This window comes from Macrotis lagotis, chromosome 7, assembly GCF_037893015.1.
Source record: "Macrotis lagotis isolate mMagLag1 chromosome 7, bilby.v1.9.chrom.fasta, whole genome shotgun sequence".
NCBI lineage: Eukaryota > Metazoa > Chordata > Mammalia > Peramelemorphia > Peramelidae > Macrotis > Macrotis lagotis.
In genome coordinates this window covers 130,619,901-130,639,012 of record NC_133664.1, presented here as the reverse complement: position 1 = coordinate 130,639,012, position 19,112 = coordinate 130,619,901, and the positions used below count along the sequence as shown (strand labels likewise).

Genomic DNA, 19,112 nt, shown 5'->3' with positions numbered 1-19,112 from the left:
AGCGTGGCAATGTCTGAATTGTCTGGAGAGTCTGAGAGGCTTGCAAGTGGAGAGGGATCTTGCTCAAAGACTCCGTGCTTGGGGATGAGGGGAGGTGGGGATGGGGAAGGGGCACAGCACCATGCCCCTGGAGTCAGACGTCCGGCCAGAGAGGAGGGCGTGCCCGCCTGCCCCACTTCTCTCCATCACTTTTCAAAGTCGGCTGCCCAAGCCGGCTCGGTGCGCGTTCCCCCCCACCCACCTTCAGCGGGGCGCGCTCCTCTCTCCCACCCCGGAGTGCGCGCGCGCGGGCACACAAAACCACCCCACACACTCCCTGGCACAGTCACTCACACACACGCACACAACACACACACACACACACACACACACACACACACACACACACACACACACACGCAACGCGGCTGCTCCTCTGGGCTCGGCCGCGGTGGCAGCCGCAGCTGCTGAAGCGGGGAGAGGGACTCCCGCAGGCTGGCATGCCCCGCGTCTAGCATTCCGGGCTCCCCAGCACCACGGCCGGCTCCCCCGGGCTGCGCCCCCTGCTCTGAGCCTGCCCCCCGCCCCGCGCTTCCTCCCTAATCCATAGACTGGAGGAGGAGGAGGAGAAAGATCAGTTTTTCTTCCTCCACCCCGGGAAGAAGGGGAGCCGCGCGGCGCGGGGGACCCGGACGGTTTGGAAATGCACCTCCCCAAGCTCTTCCTAGCTTGCCTTCAGCTCTTCTGTATCTGCCGACTGGGTGAGTGAGAGATAGGTTTGGCTCCTGGTGGGGGGGCTCATCTTGGGGAGGGGAGCTGGGAAGCGCGGGGAGAGGGGGTTCAGCGCCTGGGCTGCCGCCATCAAGCCCCCAAAGGATCCGTTTACTCTGCTCCCACCCGGAACATGCTGTGTCTCTTAACCTCCCAGATGGGAGCGTGTCTCCCTCCTCCTCCTCCTCCTCCTCTTCATCTTCCTCCTCTTTCTAACTCCTCGCATAAATTCTGTCCGAAAAGCGTGATTCTTGACCCCCCAAAAGCGAGCTTGGGATAGACTCATTCCTTTCTCCCTGACCTGCCTTTCTTCCCCTTTGGCAAAGTGTGGAAAGGACTATTAAGAAGCCACAGCGGAGATTCAATGACCCTACCTTGCCTTAATTAATTCATTGAGAGAGATGGATAAATAAATAAGTATGCAAGTATTCTCATATTGCCAAGGGGGTATTCACTTTCCAAGCCTATGCATGATGTGTTCACATGGAAAAAAAAATGCTCTTATGGAGGGGGAGGGGAGTCCTATAAATCAAAAGATAGTGTCTGACAACAAGCGCCAACCTGACTCTTTAAGTTGTTTTCAATACTTCTAATTTAGTCACTTTCAAGTTTGGGCAGTTACCAAAAAAAAAAAAAAATTCCCTCCCTGAATCGTATGTGACCAAAAAAAAACCTTTCATCTGACAGGTCTGTTATTGTTGCCATATAGCCTGGAAGAAAGTGAATTTTCCACAGAAAGCTGCTTGTTGTTCCCTTTTGTAATTTATGCATCTTTCATTCCTCTCCACCCCTTCCCTCCAGAACTTCACACTAATGTTTTTACCAGGATTTCTTAGATAACTCAAATCTTCCTCCTTTAACAGCCAATAGAGTATGTTGAATGTGTTCCAGATTTCATATCTGCCAGTCATGAATGGGTAGGATGACAGAACTGATTTATTGATTATTAAAGAAGAGTGTAAAAGTTTTTTATTTCTCCCCCAATAAAAAACTTTTTTTTCAGTCATAACAGTACCCGAGTAGTTTGACTTGATCAAATTGTGCCATCAGTATTAGAAACTGGTAGCTAAGTTTTTAGGTTCACCATTTAAAAATTGTTTTGTGTATGCTAATCGGCTTGAAATTTATTTCAATAAGTAGGCATCAAAAAGATCATTGTCATATTCTAATAATGAGAATAACTGCAAAGCAAATAAAATAATGCAGTTGAGTATAGTCAGATCTGAAAATAACTTCAATTCTGGAGACTTTAGGAAAAATATTCAAATGATATGCAAAAGTGGCATTTAAGATTTGAATTGGTGGTGGTGGTATCTCTTTGGTGGTATCATTAAAATGGTAGTGTTCATTCTTAAAGAGAAAATAGCAAGTTTTCACTTGTTGAATTATCTTTTTAAAAAAAATTTCAGATAGGAAATTCCCATATTAGGTCCTCATTCATTATTTAATGTAAACTTATTGTTGTCAAGGAGTAATCATGCGAGCATGTGGCTCAGCCCCCAGGAACAATATGTTCTGTATAACAGAAAGACATTATTTGGAGCCTGCTAGTCTGTGGTTATACAGATGCTCACTCACAAAGTAATTTCTTTAACTTGAATAAAAATTCAAATGTTCATCAGTTTAGTTTTAATACAGGCATATGATGTTGTTTTACTTTTCTAGTAAAAATCCCAATTTGCTTTTCTTGAACCAATTATGAGAAAAAGAGCTACCTTAGTGCTTCCATTCTACTATTATCCTATGCTCGCCCTGGAGGGGTCAGGAGCTCCAAATGTGATGGATGACTTGATCTCAGTGTTAATTCCTTTTGAACAGTAGAGGCAGACTGCATACTGTGCTGAATGGGGGTTATTGTTTTGATGACTATGCAGATTCACAACTCACAAATGAAGACTCCATTTCAATTAATCACCTCCTTAACTGCAGTCTGTAATTTTATTCAACCAACTTCATATGTTTCCCATGAAGAATAGAAGTGTAGATGCATTTCTAAGTGTTGTATTGTCACCTTCACAGTTATATAGGTTTTACCTTATCAAATTTATGAGATATTATCTGTTGAACATTAAGAAGGAATGTAGGAGTAGGGGATGAGGAGACAGGACAGTCATCACTGTATCCATTTCTTTGCAAAGCATATTTAGACATTTTGAAAATTTATCTTAAAGACTGGGCATGAGGGTTAGTTTTCTATCTTTGTAGAATGATTTTGCCTCTATAGGAAAATTGCTCTATAGCTACATAAAAAGAAAACCTATATCAAATTACTAGCAAGAACTATCCAATACAAAACTATAAGTACAAGAGTACTAAGTGTAAATTTTAAGAATTGGATTATGATTTGTTTTTACAAGAAGATAATTTTTTCATAGTTTTAAAAGGTTCACACTTCCAAGGCAATATATGGATAGTTAAAATATGACCATTTCACTCATCCAAATATTGCCATTAAACTTAATTTTTTTTTTTTTTACTTATGGAGTTTCTTAAGACATTCACTCTCAAAGATCAAGAAGATTATGTTGGGTTTATTGTCTGATCTAGATTAGTTCTCTGGTTTGTTTTAGACAAACTGGGCCCTTAGGAAATGCTATATTTGATTTGACTTTTGGGCAAATACCTGAATATAGTATTAATATAATAGTATTACAATGTTCATGCTGTAACAGCAGCTAGCACAAAGAGCATGATAACTATTTAGTTAAGCATATTATCAGTTAAGTAGTAGTTCAACAAGACAGAGGAGTTATGAATGTTCTTCCAATAAGAGTTTTTTTCTTATTAACTTTGAATTCTGTGTTAAAAGGGAAAAAAGACTGCATCACTAAAAAGATTTTCTGAAATCTTTTTTTTTAAATAGAAGATAGTTTGCACAACTATAGTTATACATATCATCCAGTGAGCAGGTCTATCATTTGGGAAACTCTGCAACAGTGTCCTCATAAATTGGCTTTAATATGACTCAAGAAGGAGAAACAAAAGGTTTAAGAGGTGAGGAAGGGTATAAACATTTCATTTTAAGGAACACCTTCCTATAACTGAAAGGAATTTCAAAATTTTCAAAGTAAATTAGTCAATCAGAATTTTGAGTTATAGTAGAAAAAAGCCAACTTTTTAAGTGTGAAATGTTACTAAATATATTAAGCATTAGTGTTACATATCTAATAAAACAGATATTCCCCAGTGCAAAGATTCCCCTCTTAGTACATGGGGATGAGCATGAGCTCAATTTTAGACCATTGTGCCATGATATTAAATTACACCCTTCTATTCTGAAAAATTTAATTTGCCTCACTTACCCAGGTGGAAGTATGGAGTTTAACAATATATGAATCAGAACTTGAGCTGTTTATCCTGAAAGTATGTTTACAAAATAAGGAAATAAACATGAAAAGTCATTTCATTTTTTCTTAAAATACTTGATAGTTCATGGCACAAAAATTTATAATTCCCAAAGTAGTAATTTTCTTTAAAAAAAAAAAGTTTAGGGCAGCTAGGTGGCACAGTAGATGGAGCACTCGCCTTGGAGTCAGGAATAACTGAGTTTAAATCCAGCCTCAGACACTTAATAATTACCTAGCCATGTGGCCTTGGGCAAGCCACCTAACCCCATTGCTTTGAAAAATCTAAAGAGAAAAAAAAGGTTACTTTTGACTGCTTTTGCATCATATTAAAGGAAACTCAGAATAATCCACTGAAAAATTTATTTTGCTCTTATCTATTACTCTTCTGGAAATGTTGAGTCCTTCTTGGAATTTGTGCATTGTGTCACTATCTCTCCCATTGTTTGCCTTTGGTGAAAAATCAGAGTTTTTCTGGAAGTATGTTGTTCTTTTATTACTTTCTGGGGATAGGAGTAACTTGCAAAGTTGTTAGAAGTAATGGAATAATGAAGAAAGTAAGCTAGGGACAATAATTTTTTATTATTATTATTATCTGAAATTATCTGAGGGTTGATTTGAACTTGGGTCTTCCTGACTCCAGGTTAAGATTTTTCCTTCCTAGATGATGAGATTGATAGTGATAAATATAATCAAAATTTCTTTTTGCATTTTTCTCCAGACAGCTCCATATTACTTGAAAAGACCCTCCCAATCTTTTAACACATATTGAAAACCTACGAATTTTCTCTTTTTTTCATACATACCCAATTTAGGCTGATTGTTAAAAATGACCAACATTGTTTTTCAACTATTAGTTAGTCTTTAATTTAGAGAAAGTGCTATAAAAAATAGTCAATTTAATACAATGCCTGCCTACTCGACAGTATGTTCATGCTTAACAAATATTTATTCATAGATCAAATTATGAGAGTTGGAGCAGAAGTCGTGTAGTCTAGCCTTCTTATTTTATAGATGAGGAAACTGAGACCCACAGAGGTTAAGTCACTGGTCAGGTTCATGCAGGTAATAAATGGCCAAGTCAAAAGGTTTTACTCCAGTGCCTTTGGTTCTAATAATTTACCCTTTCCACTGTACTAGTCTATCTTGTTATTGTCAGGAGATGATAGTCATTGGAATTTATTAAGGGGAGGGTCAGCTGAATTGCTATATCTGTGACATAGCTTTTAAATATATTCTTCCAAATGTGGCTTTTTTCTTTTATGCATATTTATGTACTTTGCCATTGTTATTATTTTCCACCAGTGGCTCAAAATTTCAAGGAGCTTGTCTCAAGTATCATACAAGCATCAGTAAAAAGGAAATGAACTTTTGATTATAGTTTTCAGCAATGGTATCACAATATTAGGGTTAAGTTAAGCAAATAGAAACATATATTTAGAGCTACCAGCATCTTTACTTTTGGAGAACGTGTATCCTGTTCTTGATGCCTTCTAACTCATTTTCTGTGGGTTTCTTCACCCTTTGGAACTTCTTGGAACCTTGAAACATCCATTATTTCTTGGAACCTCACTTTTGTGGAAGGGTTCAGACTTACCATCTTTGATTGTTTGGATTTATCAGTCTTGCTGCCTTTGGATACCTATCTCCCCATACTTTTAAATTTTCTTTTTATTTGCTGTCTTTCCTCATCAGAATGTCAGCTCCTTGCAGGCAGAAACTGTCTTGATGTTTACTGATTTTTGTATCCCCAGCAAGTAGCAAAGTGCCTCACACAAAAACTGCTTATTAGCTAAGAAGGATCTTAGAAGTCCTTCAGTCCAATATTCTTTTATAGATAATGAAACTGATGTCAAGGAAGACTTGTTACATCGAGTTACATCAAGTAACTTGTTCATTATCCAATAGGTATCAAGTGTTGGAGGTGAGACAAGACCAGCACATCACATTTAAGAGCAATGTTTTTCCCCCTCCACCAAGCAATAAACAGGAAAATTAAAGTATTTTTTCCTTAAAAAAATAAATATTGCATTTTAATTACCAATGGGAACATGGCACTTACTAATTTGAAAAAAAAATAATGCTCCTGAATTATTTAGTTGTGTAAATATAGAATTTCTCTTGGGGTTCACATTAGTTATAATCAAAAACACAATTGATTTTATTCCATAAAAGCTTAAGAAAAGTTGGAGAAATTCTAGTGGCATTACAGGTGAACATTCAAAGGATAGTTTATGTATTATTTTATACTACTGTGAACCTTGTGAAAGTTCTATGGTGGAACAGAAATGAAATGAAACCTCGTTCTGATTGAGTTGATTGTTAAATTTTAAGTGTGTTTATTTACATATCAAAAAATCTTCTAATGTTACACATAAGGGCTTGATATATTGTTTTGTTTATTGTCTAAACTGAAGAAAATGTTGATAATGAAAATTAAGTTAAAGTGTGTTTTGGGTATATTATTTTTGTCCCAGAAAACTAGTTATTAAATATTTACTACTAGAGATTGGGCATCTAAATTAGTGAATCCACAAGGAAATAAGTACTTTTTCTTCCTATTATTGACTCAGTTCACTTTATTTTTACCATCCTTCCTCACTACTCAGGTTCTGACCTTGCCTCCAAATATGCCCATATCTAGAACCAATGCTTCATTTCAACAAACTTTCCCATCAGTTATGTTCAGAGATTTTTTTCTGGATCCTAACTGGTTAAAGGTTGAAAAAATCTCCTGCCCCCCCAATAATATTTGAAATCCTGGTTATACCAGGAGCTTTCTCTATTTATTATACTTTCATTTGTATACTGATGGGGACTATTAGAGATGGTCCTCCCTGAGTATGGGTATGAGTATGTCACAGCAATGTAGGCTTGTTGTTCAAATCATGGCCCAGTTGACCGAGGCACAATGTTGTCTTAAAATGTGAGTGTGTTTGTATGAATTAGCTAGCAATGTAGTAATTAGGAGAGAAGCATCTTAGGGGATGCCTGAATGGTGGAATTCTAAAGCAACTAAAGGCTGTGACAGCAAATTAATTCTTTTCCAGTGCTTTACCAAAGCTCAAGATAATCCCAGAGACCAAATCACAGGGAACGATAGTAAAGAAATAAAATTGTATATGTGGATGTGTACTCCTGTATGTCTACAAGAGAAAGTCTAAAGGCAATTTAAAAAATGGAAGTTTTGGAGTTTCCTCAAAGGATTTACAGTCAGAAAATGAGAAACACTGATTTATTTATTGTACTAGGTTTTTTTTTTGCTTCTCATCTTTTTCTGTTGCCTATTCTTTCTCCTTATTTTAATCATTATTAGTCTGTTCTTTTAAGGTTGAACATGAGTCCAAGGATAAAACCTAGATCAGTCAGCATCAATGATTAAAATTTTACTAGGAAAGGAGGTTAAAGCTATTAGTTTAAATCAGTTTTTAAAATCTGCTTTTTTGCTTTTTCTAGTCCTCATTAGCACAGATAGCAGAAGTTCATATCATTAGAAATACATGGGTACAGATTGAAGTTAAAGGAAGTGTGAAGATTCATATTCCTGTTTAAAATTTGCTTACTATCATTAGCTTCATCCAATAAGCATATATCATTCATGTAACTTTTTAAAAAATGAACTATATTCTTTGACTGTTGAATTATTTCCCCTTTTTAAAAGAACAAATTTGATGTCTTGGTCAATATATATCTTCCAAAGAGCCATAATTAATGACTAGACAAGATAGCTAATTTGTAGGAAAAGAGGAATAGCTATATTAAAATTTTCTACAGTGTTAAAACTCAGTTCTAAAACAGTGATTATATAGGTTCTTCTTTCTTTTTCCATCTTGACCTCAAAAACAACTTCATTCTCTTCTTCATCCATTTTTTTTCTTCTGTCTTTTACTCTGACCATTTTAACTCCTTTATTAACTCTTTAAACCTTTACTCACACCTACTCACATTTTGGCTAGTAAAATTACAAGCAAAATAATCAAAAATCATAGGATTTGAAACTGACAGTTTCCTCAACCTTCCAATCTATATATCCTTGTCAAATAAGAACAAAGATAGAGCAAAAATTAAAGAAAGATTTGAATGAAATCAAAGATATTAATATCATTATTACTTTCCTCTTTTTTAGAACCTGAATACTATTTTGATAGAGTTTGGACAATAAGTTACCTACTATTTCAAAATTTACTTATTTGAAAATCAACTAAAGTAGGGAGTTCTTATTAAATACTTTGATGCAAATTATAATTCCATTGACCTACAAAGACAAACAAAAAAAAAGAAATATATTGATTAAGAAAACATTTTTGCTTTTTTAATCTCTTTTTAGAGCTCATGTTACCTAGTTTTGATAGCTTAATACCATTAGACATCATTACAGTATTTTTTAAAGTTTTTGCAAGACAAATGGTGTTAAGTGGCTTGCCCAAGGCCACACAGCTAGGTAATTATTAAGTGTCTGAGACCAGATTTGAACTCAGGTACTCCTGACTCCAAGGCTGGTGCTTTATCCACTACGTCACCTAGCCCACCCCGTTACAGTATTTCTAAAAGAAAGATTCCTTGCAAATTTTATTGCATACTAAATCAAAACAAATGTCATTGGGAAAATGTTCATTGTATCTTCACATTATGTATCCATTGGACTTTTACAATAATCCTAGAGGTAGGAGGATTCAGATAGCCTGCTCCTTTTTGGACCTTTTAGTCTATCCCATCCTCAGATGACCCTGAGGCACAGGACCCAGTAGGGATAAGGTTAACTGTAAAGTTGAATTTATCATTCTGGACTACTATAGAAAAAAAAATGATTAGTTCTTGGGTGTTGTTCCCAGGGAATATTGCAATCTATTAAGAAAAAGAACATGGGGCAGCTAGGTGGCACAGTGGATAGAACACTGTCCCTGAAGTCAGGAGTACCTGAGTTCAAATTCGACCTCAGACATTTAATAATTACCTAGTTGTGTGGTCTTGGGCAAGCCACATAACCCCACTGCCTTGCAAAAAACACCCTAAAAAGAAAAAAAAGAAAAATAAGATAGAAACACTAAATACTACAATAGATATGTGATGATCAAGTTTCAATAAATTAGACCTCTAAGAAAGTCTCAACCTGCCACTTTAAAGTTATTTCTTAATTGTCAGTACTTTTTAACCTGCTGTGCATCAGTCATATTCTTACTTGTATTGTTTGTACACATTTGTTGTTTTTCAGTCACCTTGTTTTTTTTGTTGGGTTTGAGTATTTTTTTAATTTATTCTTTCATTTTTTCAACAATTGTTAATTTCCCATACTCTCTCTGTTCTTGTAATAAAAGAAAATAAAGCAAACAAAATGTCATTGTAACCCCATTTGATAATGTATATTATCAACTTCTTTGACAGTTGTATTTTTATGTTGTATTTTTGTATGTAATGTATATTATCTATCATCTATTTCAATATGTTTTTCTCTCTCATATTTTTATGTCTTTTATTAAGTGTCCCAGACACCACTGTGCTAATTGCTGGGGATGTCTGAAGTTCATGTTCCCAAGAAGCTCATAGGAACATGCAAATAATTACATGCAAACAAGCTATATACAAGTTAAATTAGAAATAATAAGCAGAGAGGAGATACTAGAAAGAAAAACCTGGAAAAACTTCCTTAGAAAGTGGAGTTTTAATGGAACTTGAAGAAAACTAGCAAATCCAGGAGGCAGAGATGAAGAGGAACATTATGTCAAAGATAGCAAGTAAAAATTGTCAGAGCTGGGAGATGGAGTATCATATTGGAGAAACTGCAAGGATGCTAATGTGTTTGAAGAATTTGTAGTGCAATGTCATGAAAGAACACTGGGAAATAGTGTGTAGGTATGTGTTATAAAGACTTTTGAATGTCAAAGAATATTAGATTCTGGAGAGTGATAGGAAGCCCCTGGAGCTTATTGGGTATGGGGGATGATCCAGTCAGACCTGTAATTTAGAATGATCACCTCGACAACTAAGTGAAAGAAGAACTGTTGTAGAGAGAATCTTCTGGCTTTGTAGTCCAACTTTATCAGGCAATATTGGAAGGCTGAGCATCATTTGAGGTCCTGAGGGCCTGCATCTGAATCATGACAACATCAGAACAAAGAATAGGGTATATGTAAGATACTTTAAGAAGTTAAAATCAACAAGTCTTGAGAATAGATTGGCTATGAGGTAGGAGAGAGTGAGGAATTAATGATGACACCTAGGTTACTAGCCTCATCATCACTTTTCAAGGAATTAATATGGTAAAGATTATCTGTCAGATCCATGGATTGGGGGAGAGCTCACAGACAATCCAGAGATAGGTTCATGCATCAATATTTTGATAATATAAAATTAAAAAGTTTCTGCACAAACAAAACCAAAACATCCAAAATTGAAGAAAAAAAGGAAAACGAGGGAGATTTTAAAGCAAACTTCTCTGATAAAGATCTTATTTTTCAACTATATAAACAACTGAGCCAAATTTAGAAAAATTGGAGCCATTATTCAATTTGTAAATGGTCAAGGATGTGAATAGACAGCTTTCAGAGGAAGAAATAAGTTATTAATAGTTATGAAAAATACCTTGTCACTAATATTAAAGAGCTGCAAATTTAAAAACTCTAAGATATCAGATAATAATGCAACATTGGTGTAAACCATTCTGGAGAACAATCAGAAGCTATGGCCAAAGGACCATAAAACCATGAATACTCTTTGGCTTAGGAATACTGTTCCTAGGTCTGCACCCCAAGGAGTTGAAAGAAAAAGGAATAAAATATTCATGTACTAAAATATTTATTCACTAATATAAAATATTTTTATTGTGACAAAGAATTGGAAATTAAGGGATTCCCATCAGTTGGGGAATTGCTAAACAAGTTCTGGTTTATGAATAATGGAATACTATTGTATGATAAAAATGAAAAACCTGGTAAGATTTATATGAACTGATGCAAAGTGAAGTGAGCAGTACCAGAACAATCCACCTAATAATAGTAATATTCTAAAAATAATTATGACTTAGCAACTGATCAATACAATGATTCATCACAACTTCAAAGGGCTCAAGATGTAAAATACTATTCATCTACAAAGAAATGATAGACTCAGAGTGTAGATTGAATCAATGTTTTCCTTTATTTTTCTTGCTTTTCCAGAACTTGGCTAATGCAGAAATATGTTTTGCATTACTTCATATGTATAGTGGGCATTTTTTCTTACCTTCTCTATGAAGCTAGAAAGATGGAGATAATTTGGATCTAAAAGTAAAAGTAGTTTCTAAAAATAAAAAAGATTTGATCAAAAATTATTGTAGGTATTGTATTAAGTAAAGATTAATCTTTGCATATAATCTGACTTTTGAACCATTGACTTTCTTAGTGGTATTTTAAAGTATCTGAATAGATTTTTGAAATGTATGAATAACAACATTTTGTCAGAAACAAAGTGTACTTCTTGATCTTATTTAGTCCTCACCTTAAATGTATTTACTCCCATCATTATTTCGAAATCTTTTATTATGTCCTTTGATCCTCTGAAAGTGAAGAAAAATTGATACTCAGCATCTGAATCAGTAATTTCTCTGTCAAAGTCTTCTTCAATATCCAGGAAGCTCAGTTTTGTATAAGGGCTACCATTTTTTTTCTTGAATAAACTCACAATTTTCAAATGTACTTAAAATTTGAATTTTCAGTAAAATTATTAAAATATAAAACACAATAACTTAATTAAACCTACCCCTTGGTGTCGACTGTGACTTATGACCTCCAGCATGAATTCTCTTGGTTTTAAATAAGAAACATATACAGTATTTCTTTGGTTTGATCAGTGCATCTATTGAGATAAATTAACGATAAAAGAAATTACTGAACTGATGAATCATTGAAACTGGAAAATGAGAAAAATAATGCCCAGGCTATTAGATACTGTAATTTCTTGACTTATTTAATATGAAGGCAGATATTCTATATGTCAGTGTATATCTATGAAGTAGAAATACATATATATATATATGATATATATTCACACATATACATACATATATATTTGATGCATGCAAGAATTTTGTCTATGTAAAGGACACGGCTATTTGTTTAGGGGAAGTATTGGTTACTTACTGCCAAAACATTATAACCAAGTTTATTTATGATTTATTTCAATGAAAATAATCTTTAAGTGTTATAGATAGGCAATATTTTGCTGAATATTTTGCTAGTATTTTAAAAATGTCACCTTAATGCATTTAAAATATGAGTGATGATAAATTCTAATTAAGCTTCCTTTATGCTCTTTTTTTTTGTCCTAATGGAATTTCCTTTTTAATTCTTTCTTCTTAACTTCACTCTTTATTCACAGTAAGTTTCTCCACCCTATTCCCACTGCCCCATATTTCTTTTAATTCCTCAGAGGCTTTTTTTTCTGCATGTAACACAAGACTGTTTGGGTATAGTTACAGTGACACAGCCCTCAAAGGTTTATTTCATGACTCATCTAATCCTTTCCTCTTCATATTTAGGTGTGGTGATTTCTAGTCTGTACATCTGGCCATGGATCCTAATAGAAATAGATCTTTCATGACTATTAACATAATCAAAGGAGTTGAACTTTGTGGCAGTTGCCAATAAATTCGATAATTTTCTATAGCCTGTTGTAACCATCCTATAGAAAGCAAAGGCAGCCCAGGCTTCTGGACCAAACTGAACCTGCAGTGATAACTGATTGATGTCGAGAGGGAATGAATATAAGCGTCATACAAGACCCACCTTTTATTTTATTTTTTGCTGCTCTGGGCAATCTGTTTTTTTCTGGCCAGCTTTCCTCCTGTGACTTTGTTTTCCTGGTGTTTGTATCCCTGGGGAGCATCTCATGCAGTTAGATGTTCTATAAACTGCTAGAGGTCATAAGTCACAGTCTACACCAAGGGGTAGTGATGACATTATACCACATGGTCATCGATGTCTATGTCCTTAACACCTTCCAATCTTTTCTCTATTTTCTCAGACATGACTGTCAGAAGTCACATTGTTCTCCTGAGTATTTTTAGATACAGAAGGTCTTCAGTCCACCTGTTTTTATCACTTTGCTCCAACCTAAGGTTTTGAGAAAAGCTTGCACAGGTTCAAATATATTTTATGCTTCTTCAGAAGGGATCACTATCTGGGAAGGGGTTTTCACAAGGCAATGTAACCTAATCTGTATATCATCCTCTCAGAAAAAACCAAAGCAACAGATGAGAGAATTTTTTCCAGTTCCAATTCATAGAAGATTTTTATGAGTTCTTCCTTTGTAAATTTGGTGGTAAATTAACTAGAAGAGGTTCCTGTACTTTGCTTCCATCTATCCTGGGGATAAAATTCCATAGTTTCCTCCAAAGATACAAAGAGCCTCCAGGCTTAAATGCATTTTTTTGTCAGCCACAAAGAGAGGGACAATGCAAATTCACCACAGCTTGACAGAAGAGGTTTGTCTCATAGTACCTAATATATACACAGAAATAGTCTAAGAGCTGGATATAAAGCAATATGTTTTGATATAGAGCCCTAGACCTTGAATAATTTATAATTTAGTTGAACTTGCACTTAAAAAATCAGCATATGATTAAATGTCAATTTGTGTGACTCCAACAAGAATCATATGAATAAAAGTATATATGAAAGGAGCATGTCTGGGATCCATTGATGACAAAGCATACAGACATTAAGAATGATAGTTCTGTCACTCAACTACCAAAAGTTGCTCACTCCCAAATTAGTTACTTTCTGATGCATTTTTTTGCTGAATTCAAAAATATCATCAGCAATTTAATATTTTTATTCTCATAATAATTATACTTAGTATTTTATAGTGCTTTAACATTTGGAAAGTGATTTTTGTATTATATAATTTGATCCTCACAACAACACTATGGAGTGGGTGCTTTTATTTATTAATTTATTTAATGTTATTGATGAGGAAATTTAGAGATGGAAAAGTTTAAATGACTTACCTAGTAAAGGTCTAAGGCAAGATTTAAACTTAGATCTCCCTAACTCCAAATGCAGTCTCTAATTCTCATCACTGTTTGTTCATTTTAGAACAGTTCAAAACTCAATCGGTTCTCATCCTTTGCAATACTTGATAGTCTACAGTTACAGAAAGACCACTCAACATACATTGGGATGCAACCTGTGGAACTCAAATTACCCATCCAATTTTTTCTTGCTTATGTTGCATGATTGACCCACCTTCTTTTCTGGTCATCTAGCTCTCTGATGTTAAACTTTCTGGACACATACTCTCTTTATGGTCATATGGCTCTCTGATACCCTTTCATTGCTCTTAAGCAACTTCCCATTGTAATATATTGCAGGTTATATATATCCACAAAGTCCCTCTCAACTTCTCTTTGGATGACTGTAAACTTTTATTCTTTGGGGACTGATATAGGAAGCTGTATAGGAAGAGAGAAGACTGAATTGTATTCAGAATATTGTACAGTGCTTTTAGTAGTTCCCAGCTTTTTTTGAAAACAAAGGTCCGTCTTTTTATTGAAATTTCTTATGGGGCAGCTAGGTGGAATTACCTAGCTGTGTAACCTTGGGCAAGTCACAAACCCATTGCCTTGGAAAGAAAGAAAGAAAGAAAGAAAGAAAGAAAGAAAGAAAGAAAGAAAGAAAGAAAGAAAGAAAGAAAGAAGGAAGAAAGAAAGGAAGGAAGGAAGGAAGGAAGGAAGGAAGGAAGGAAGGAAGGAAGGAAGGAAGGAAGGAAGGAAGGAAAGAAAGAAAGGAAAAGGAAGGAAGAAAGAAAGAAAGAAAGAAAGAAAGAAAGAAAGAAAGAAAGAAAGAAAGGAGGAAGGAAGGAAGGAAAGAAAGAAAGGAAGGAAGGAAGGAAGAAAGAAAGAAAGAAAGAAAGAAAGAAAGAAAGAAAGAAAGAAAGAAAGAAAGAAAGAAAGAAAGAAAGAAAGAAACTTTTTCCAAGGATATCATGTGACTACAAGTTAATTAAAAAAACAGGGTTCCTATATTATAAGTAGCATAAAGGAAAAAGCTATGATATGGAGGCTTGTTCATTGCACTGAAATATCTTCAAACTCCCTTAGACCCTTTTATCATTCACAGTGGGAAAAAAGTGTCCAACAACTCTGATAAAACTTTTGTGCTGGAAGCCATGAATATAAATATTTGTATTCCTTTATAGTATTGCTTCTGAATCTGTAATATTCAGAATCACTTATTATATAAAAATTGTATGAAATTTTCTTTAGATAGGCTTGTCTTTGTTTCCTTACTTAATTTTAGCATCAGACAACTGATATTTGCTGATCAAAGTAAGCCTGAATGGTAAAAGGGAGAGATTGAGTTAGCTCCCATGGTTTTTGGATAGCATCCAATTCAGGATTTTGAAAGCAGACAGAGGCCAGAACTGGATCTGATAAACTGTTAACTTCTGAAGGGAGCATAGTAAATGGGATCTACCCTACTTCATTGAGTGGTCTTTCTCTGTGGCAATATCCATTTAATGAAAGCATATGTGGTGATGGTACTATCTCCCCTGGGATCCTAACTTACCTTTATCCAAACCTTTCTTGGCTGTAAGAATAAGTTTCTATTATTCTAAAGTCAGTCTGTTGGTCTTGGTTGGAACATAGAAGACAAAGCACCACTGTACCCATTTTTTTAAACCTTTTCCATTCAAATAATGAATGTTCAAAAGAGTCTGCTTCAAAGATGCTATCTGTATCTAGATAAATGGATTTAATTTATCTTAGTAATTGAAGTATTTTGTTTTTCTTCCACTCTGTACAAATAAGAATTTGAGATATAACTGTTAGCTCATTTACATTTTTTGAAAAGATCATCAACTGTCCCTGAAATATGCCAAGTTTTGGATTGGATAATATATGATATCATCACCAAACTAGGGTGAGGGTGGGGAACAAAGAAACAAAACAAAATGTTTCTCTATAGTTATTTCAGCCTTCAAAGTAAATTTTTTAAAAATTATATATGATATTTTGAAAAATGAATTAATAACTAATTAGGGGGAAATTGATATGTTGATTTCATCACATATCATCCACTTTATAATTTACACAATTAATTTCTAAATATCAGTAAATTAAATGGCAAAATTAGAAAAGCAGCGAGGGTTAGAATAATTCAAAATAATTTCCAGGTGACTGATTATTTTTAAGCTTTTGTTGGCTTTATTTCTTTGAAAGTCATGATTGAGATTTGTTTAATATATGGCACTTAAGTTTTTTAGTTTCTTTATTATGTTTCCTTTTGCTCAGTGTATTAGTATGAAAATATTGTGGAAGAACTAAATATTTCCAAGTACATCTTCTTTGAATTATTTCTATAAGTTAAATATTTAAATTTCATTTGGGGATGGACATTAAAAAACAAACATTTTCTTTATTATTTTGTGACAGTCTTCAAGTGACTTACATATGTTGAGTTTGTAAAATATATTTATAATTTTTAATATATATGTTTTAATATAGATTAATTTGCATTAGACTTGTAATCAGATGCCTTGTTTTTTACATTTGTTTACATTTGTTAAATTCTGGTTGATTGACAATAAGAATACATTTCACCTAGGAATTATTCCCCTCAATAATGGTAGTGAGGAAAAGATTTGGGAAGCTACTCCTTTTTTTCCTGGAAGACAGAGTGTGCCTTTTGTGAATCATGTCCTCAATTCTGAGATTTGCTTTGTGTGACTTGGCAAAGAAAATAAACCTTCATGTAGCAATATTCTTTTCTAAATACCCAGGAAGCTTTGACTGTCTTTTGTAAGGCTATGTGACAGTGATATACAGTATGTGAGAGATTTGTTTGGGTGGTTATACTTTAGGATGGGGGAGGAAGAGAGAGAGAGAGAGAGAGAGAGAGAGAGAGAGAGAGAGAGAGAGAGAGAGAGAGAGAGAGAGAGAGAGAAGCTAGTTCCATGAAAGTAGGTCATCAAAAAAAAAGATTGATAGGTGCTCCTTTGTGTAGAAGTAATTGTGCTCATTTATTGCACTCAGTTATGACACATATACCAGAACTGTATAGTTTCATTAGAAATTTTTGTTACCCATTAATCCCTTTGGCACCTTTGTAAAGGAGACAAAAAAAGAGAGAATATAAAATAATTGAAAGGAGCAACATTATGCTTCACATTTTTATCTGCTGTTTAAAAACAAACAACTTCAAAACAACAATGACCTACAAAACAAAAACAAAAACCAAACCTATTGACTGGAAAGCTCTTTTCACCAGCTTAATTACCTATTAGAATTCATTCAGTTAATAGCACATGCAGTTATATTCTCTATTATTCCCTTTGCATAATTTATTTCTAGTCTTAGGCAAATATATACACACTGTTTACAAGCACACAAGCACAAATGTATGGAATGTTTAAGATAGTGTGGCAATCATTGACTAAATTCCCACAGTGAGCAAAACACTTTTCTGGACTCTGTAGTCATCACAAAAAGAATCTCTGGTTTACTTATGAAAGAATATGCTATGTAAATAGGTAAGTAAACATATATATATATATATATATATATATATATGTATATATATATATATATATATATATATGATAAATTGAGGTGAGAAAGCCTCACCTCATTAAGAATGAAAGCTTAGCGTTCTAAATTCTAAAAAAAAAAAAACCTGAGGTGATGAGGGAATATATTTAGGGGTTCTTGCACTTTTACAGGAAAAAAAATCTGTTTAGTTTTTCCTATAGTCCCAAAAAGATAATACTTCTATAAATCTATTTCCATGTTAAAAACATAGAATTACTTTGGAGAAATCACTAAGAAAATTATATCTGTGTTAGCGTAGCTCCATTAGTTTAAACTTACCTTATTTGTATCTTGGACCCTTTTGCTAGTCTGGTGAAATCTTGAGACATTATCTCAGAATAATGTTTTTAAACGTATAAGGTAAGATACATAAAATTGCAAAGAAAATCAAATATATTGGAAGCAGTTACCAAAACCTTTTCTGAAAAAAAAAACGTCCATTGAGCCCAGGTTGAGAACCAACTCCTGTCTTATTTTTTCATTGGCCTGGGTAACTGAATCAGGTGAGTTCTTGAAGACCCTTCCTTGAAGACCCTTATTTTTTTTAGATAAAGCAGGGCTTCTAAAATAAAATTTTACTTCCCAGTTCTTTCACTTCATTTCCTACATAATTAAAAAACAAACAAAAAACATGAATTGAAAGGGGGGGCTTGCCACCATTTCCTCCAGTTACCCATGTGGTGTAACTGTGCCAGAATTTGTAATTTCTTGTATACTTCAATTACAGTTTATTCCTTTAGTTAAGAAAGGGAATCTAAAAATAAATGGATAAATCAAATCACATTTTCATCTCTACAAGGCCAAGAATTCATATAGGTTGTGAATTGATTTGGCAGACCTGCGTCAACAACTTCCTGAGGCCATCCACTTTACTGTTAGCTTTCAAATGTTTAATAAAGAAAATAAGCAATCAGAATAGAGAATAATAGTGAATGCAAGAAGGGGAAAGATGACTGTAGCCAGAACATGAGAGAAAGGGAACTTTAAATTCCCCTATTCTAAGAGGTTGTGGGAGAATCTACTTTTTGGCATGGACAGCGGATGCATCATTTCTATGGGTAACTTTCCCTTATGCTTCCTGTCAAGCCAGTGTTTTAATGAAACAAAAAGATACCGGATCCCTCTTACTAATACCTCCACATCCTTCCACCATCCCCTCTAACTCCCTGCTAGTGCTAGCCAAGAGCATTTCTCCTTCCCTTTTATCCCATTTTACTAAGAAAGCTATCAGAAACACATGAGATCCTGCCTAATTCAAGCCTTGTAGAAAGTTTTGTGTGTCTTGAGCTCAATGACTACCTGTGTGTGTTACCAATATCTACTTATGTGATTGACATTTTGTTCTGATGTTTAGACATTTTAAAGAATATGAACTTTTGATTTTTAAAATGGACATCATATACCCTTAATTATCAGAATTATCAAAATTTTTGATGTTCCAAGTCCTCAAATAC

The 19,112-nt window shown here is 34.5% G+C and overlaps 1 protein-coding gene across 4 annotated transcripts in view; it reads left to right on the top strand.

The window, feature by feature from the left end:
- Window positions 1-325: 325 nt before the first annotated feature.
- PTPRZ1 (protein tyrosine phosphatase receptor type Z1) overlaps window positions 326-19,112 on the top strand; it is a 242,516-nt gene continuing 223,729 nt past the window's right edge. For 2 of the 4 annotated variants that reach the window (XM_074193814.1, XM_074193813.1), the window contains exon 1: window positions 326-740. In XM_074193814.1, the coding sequence (XP_074049915.1) occupies window positions 683-740 (58 nt within the window). In that variant the 5' untranslated portion in view covers window positions 326-682. The remainder of the gene's footprint in view (window positions 741-19,112) is intronic. The other 2 variants (XM_074193816.1, XM_074193815.1) reach the window with 1 other exon arrangement.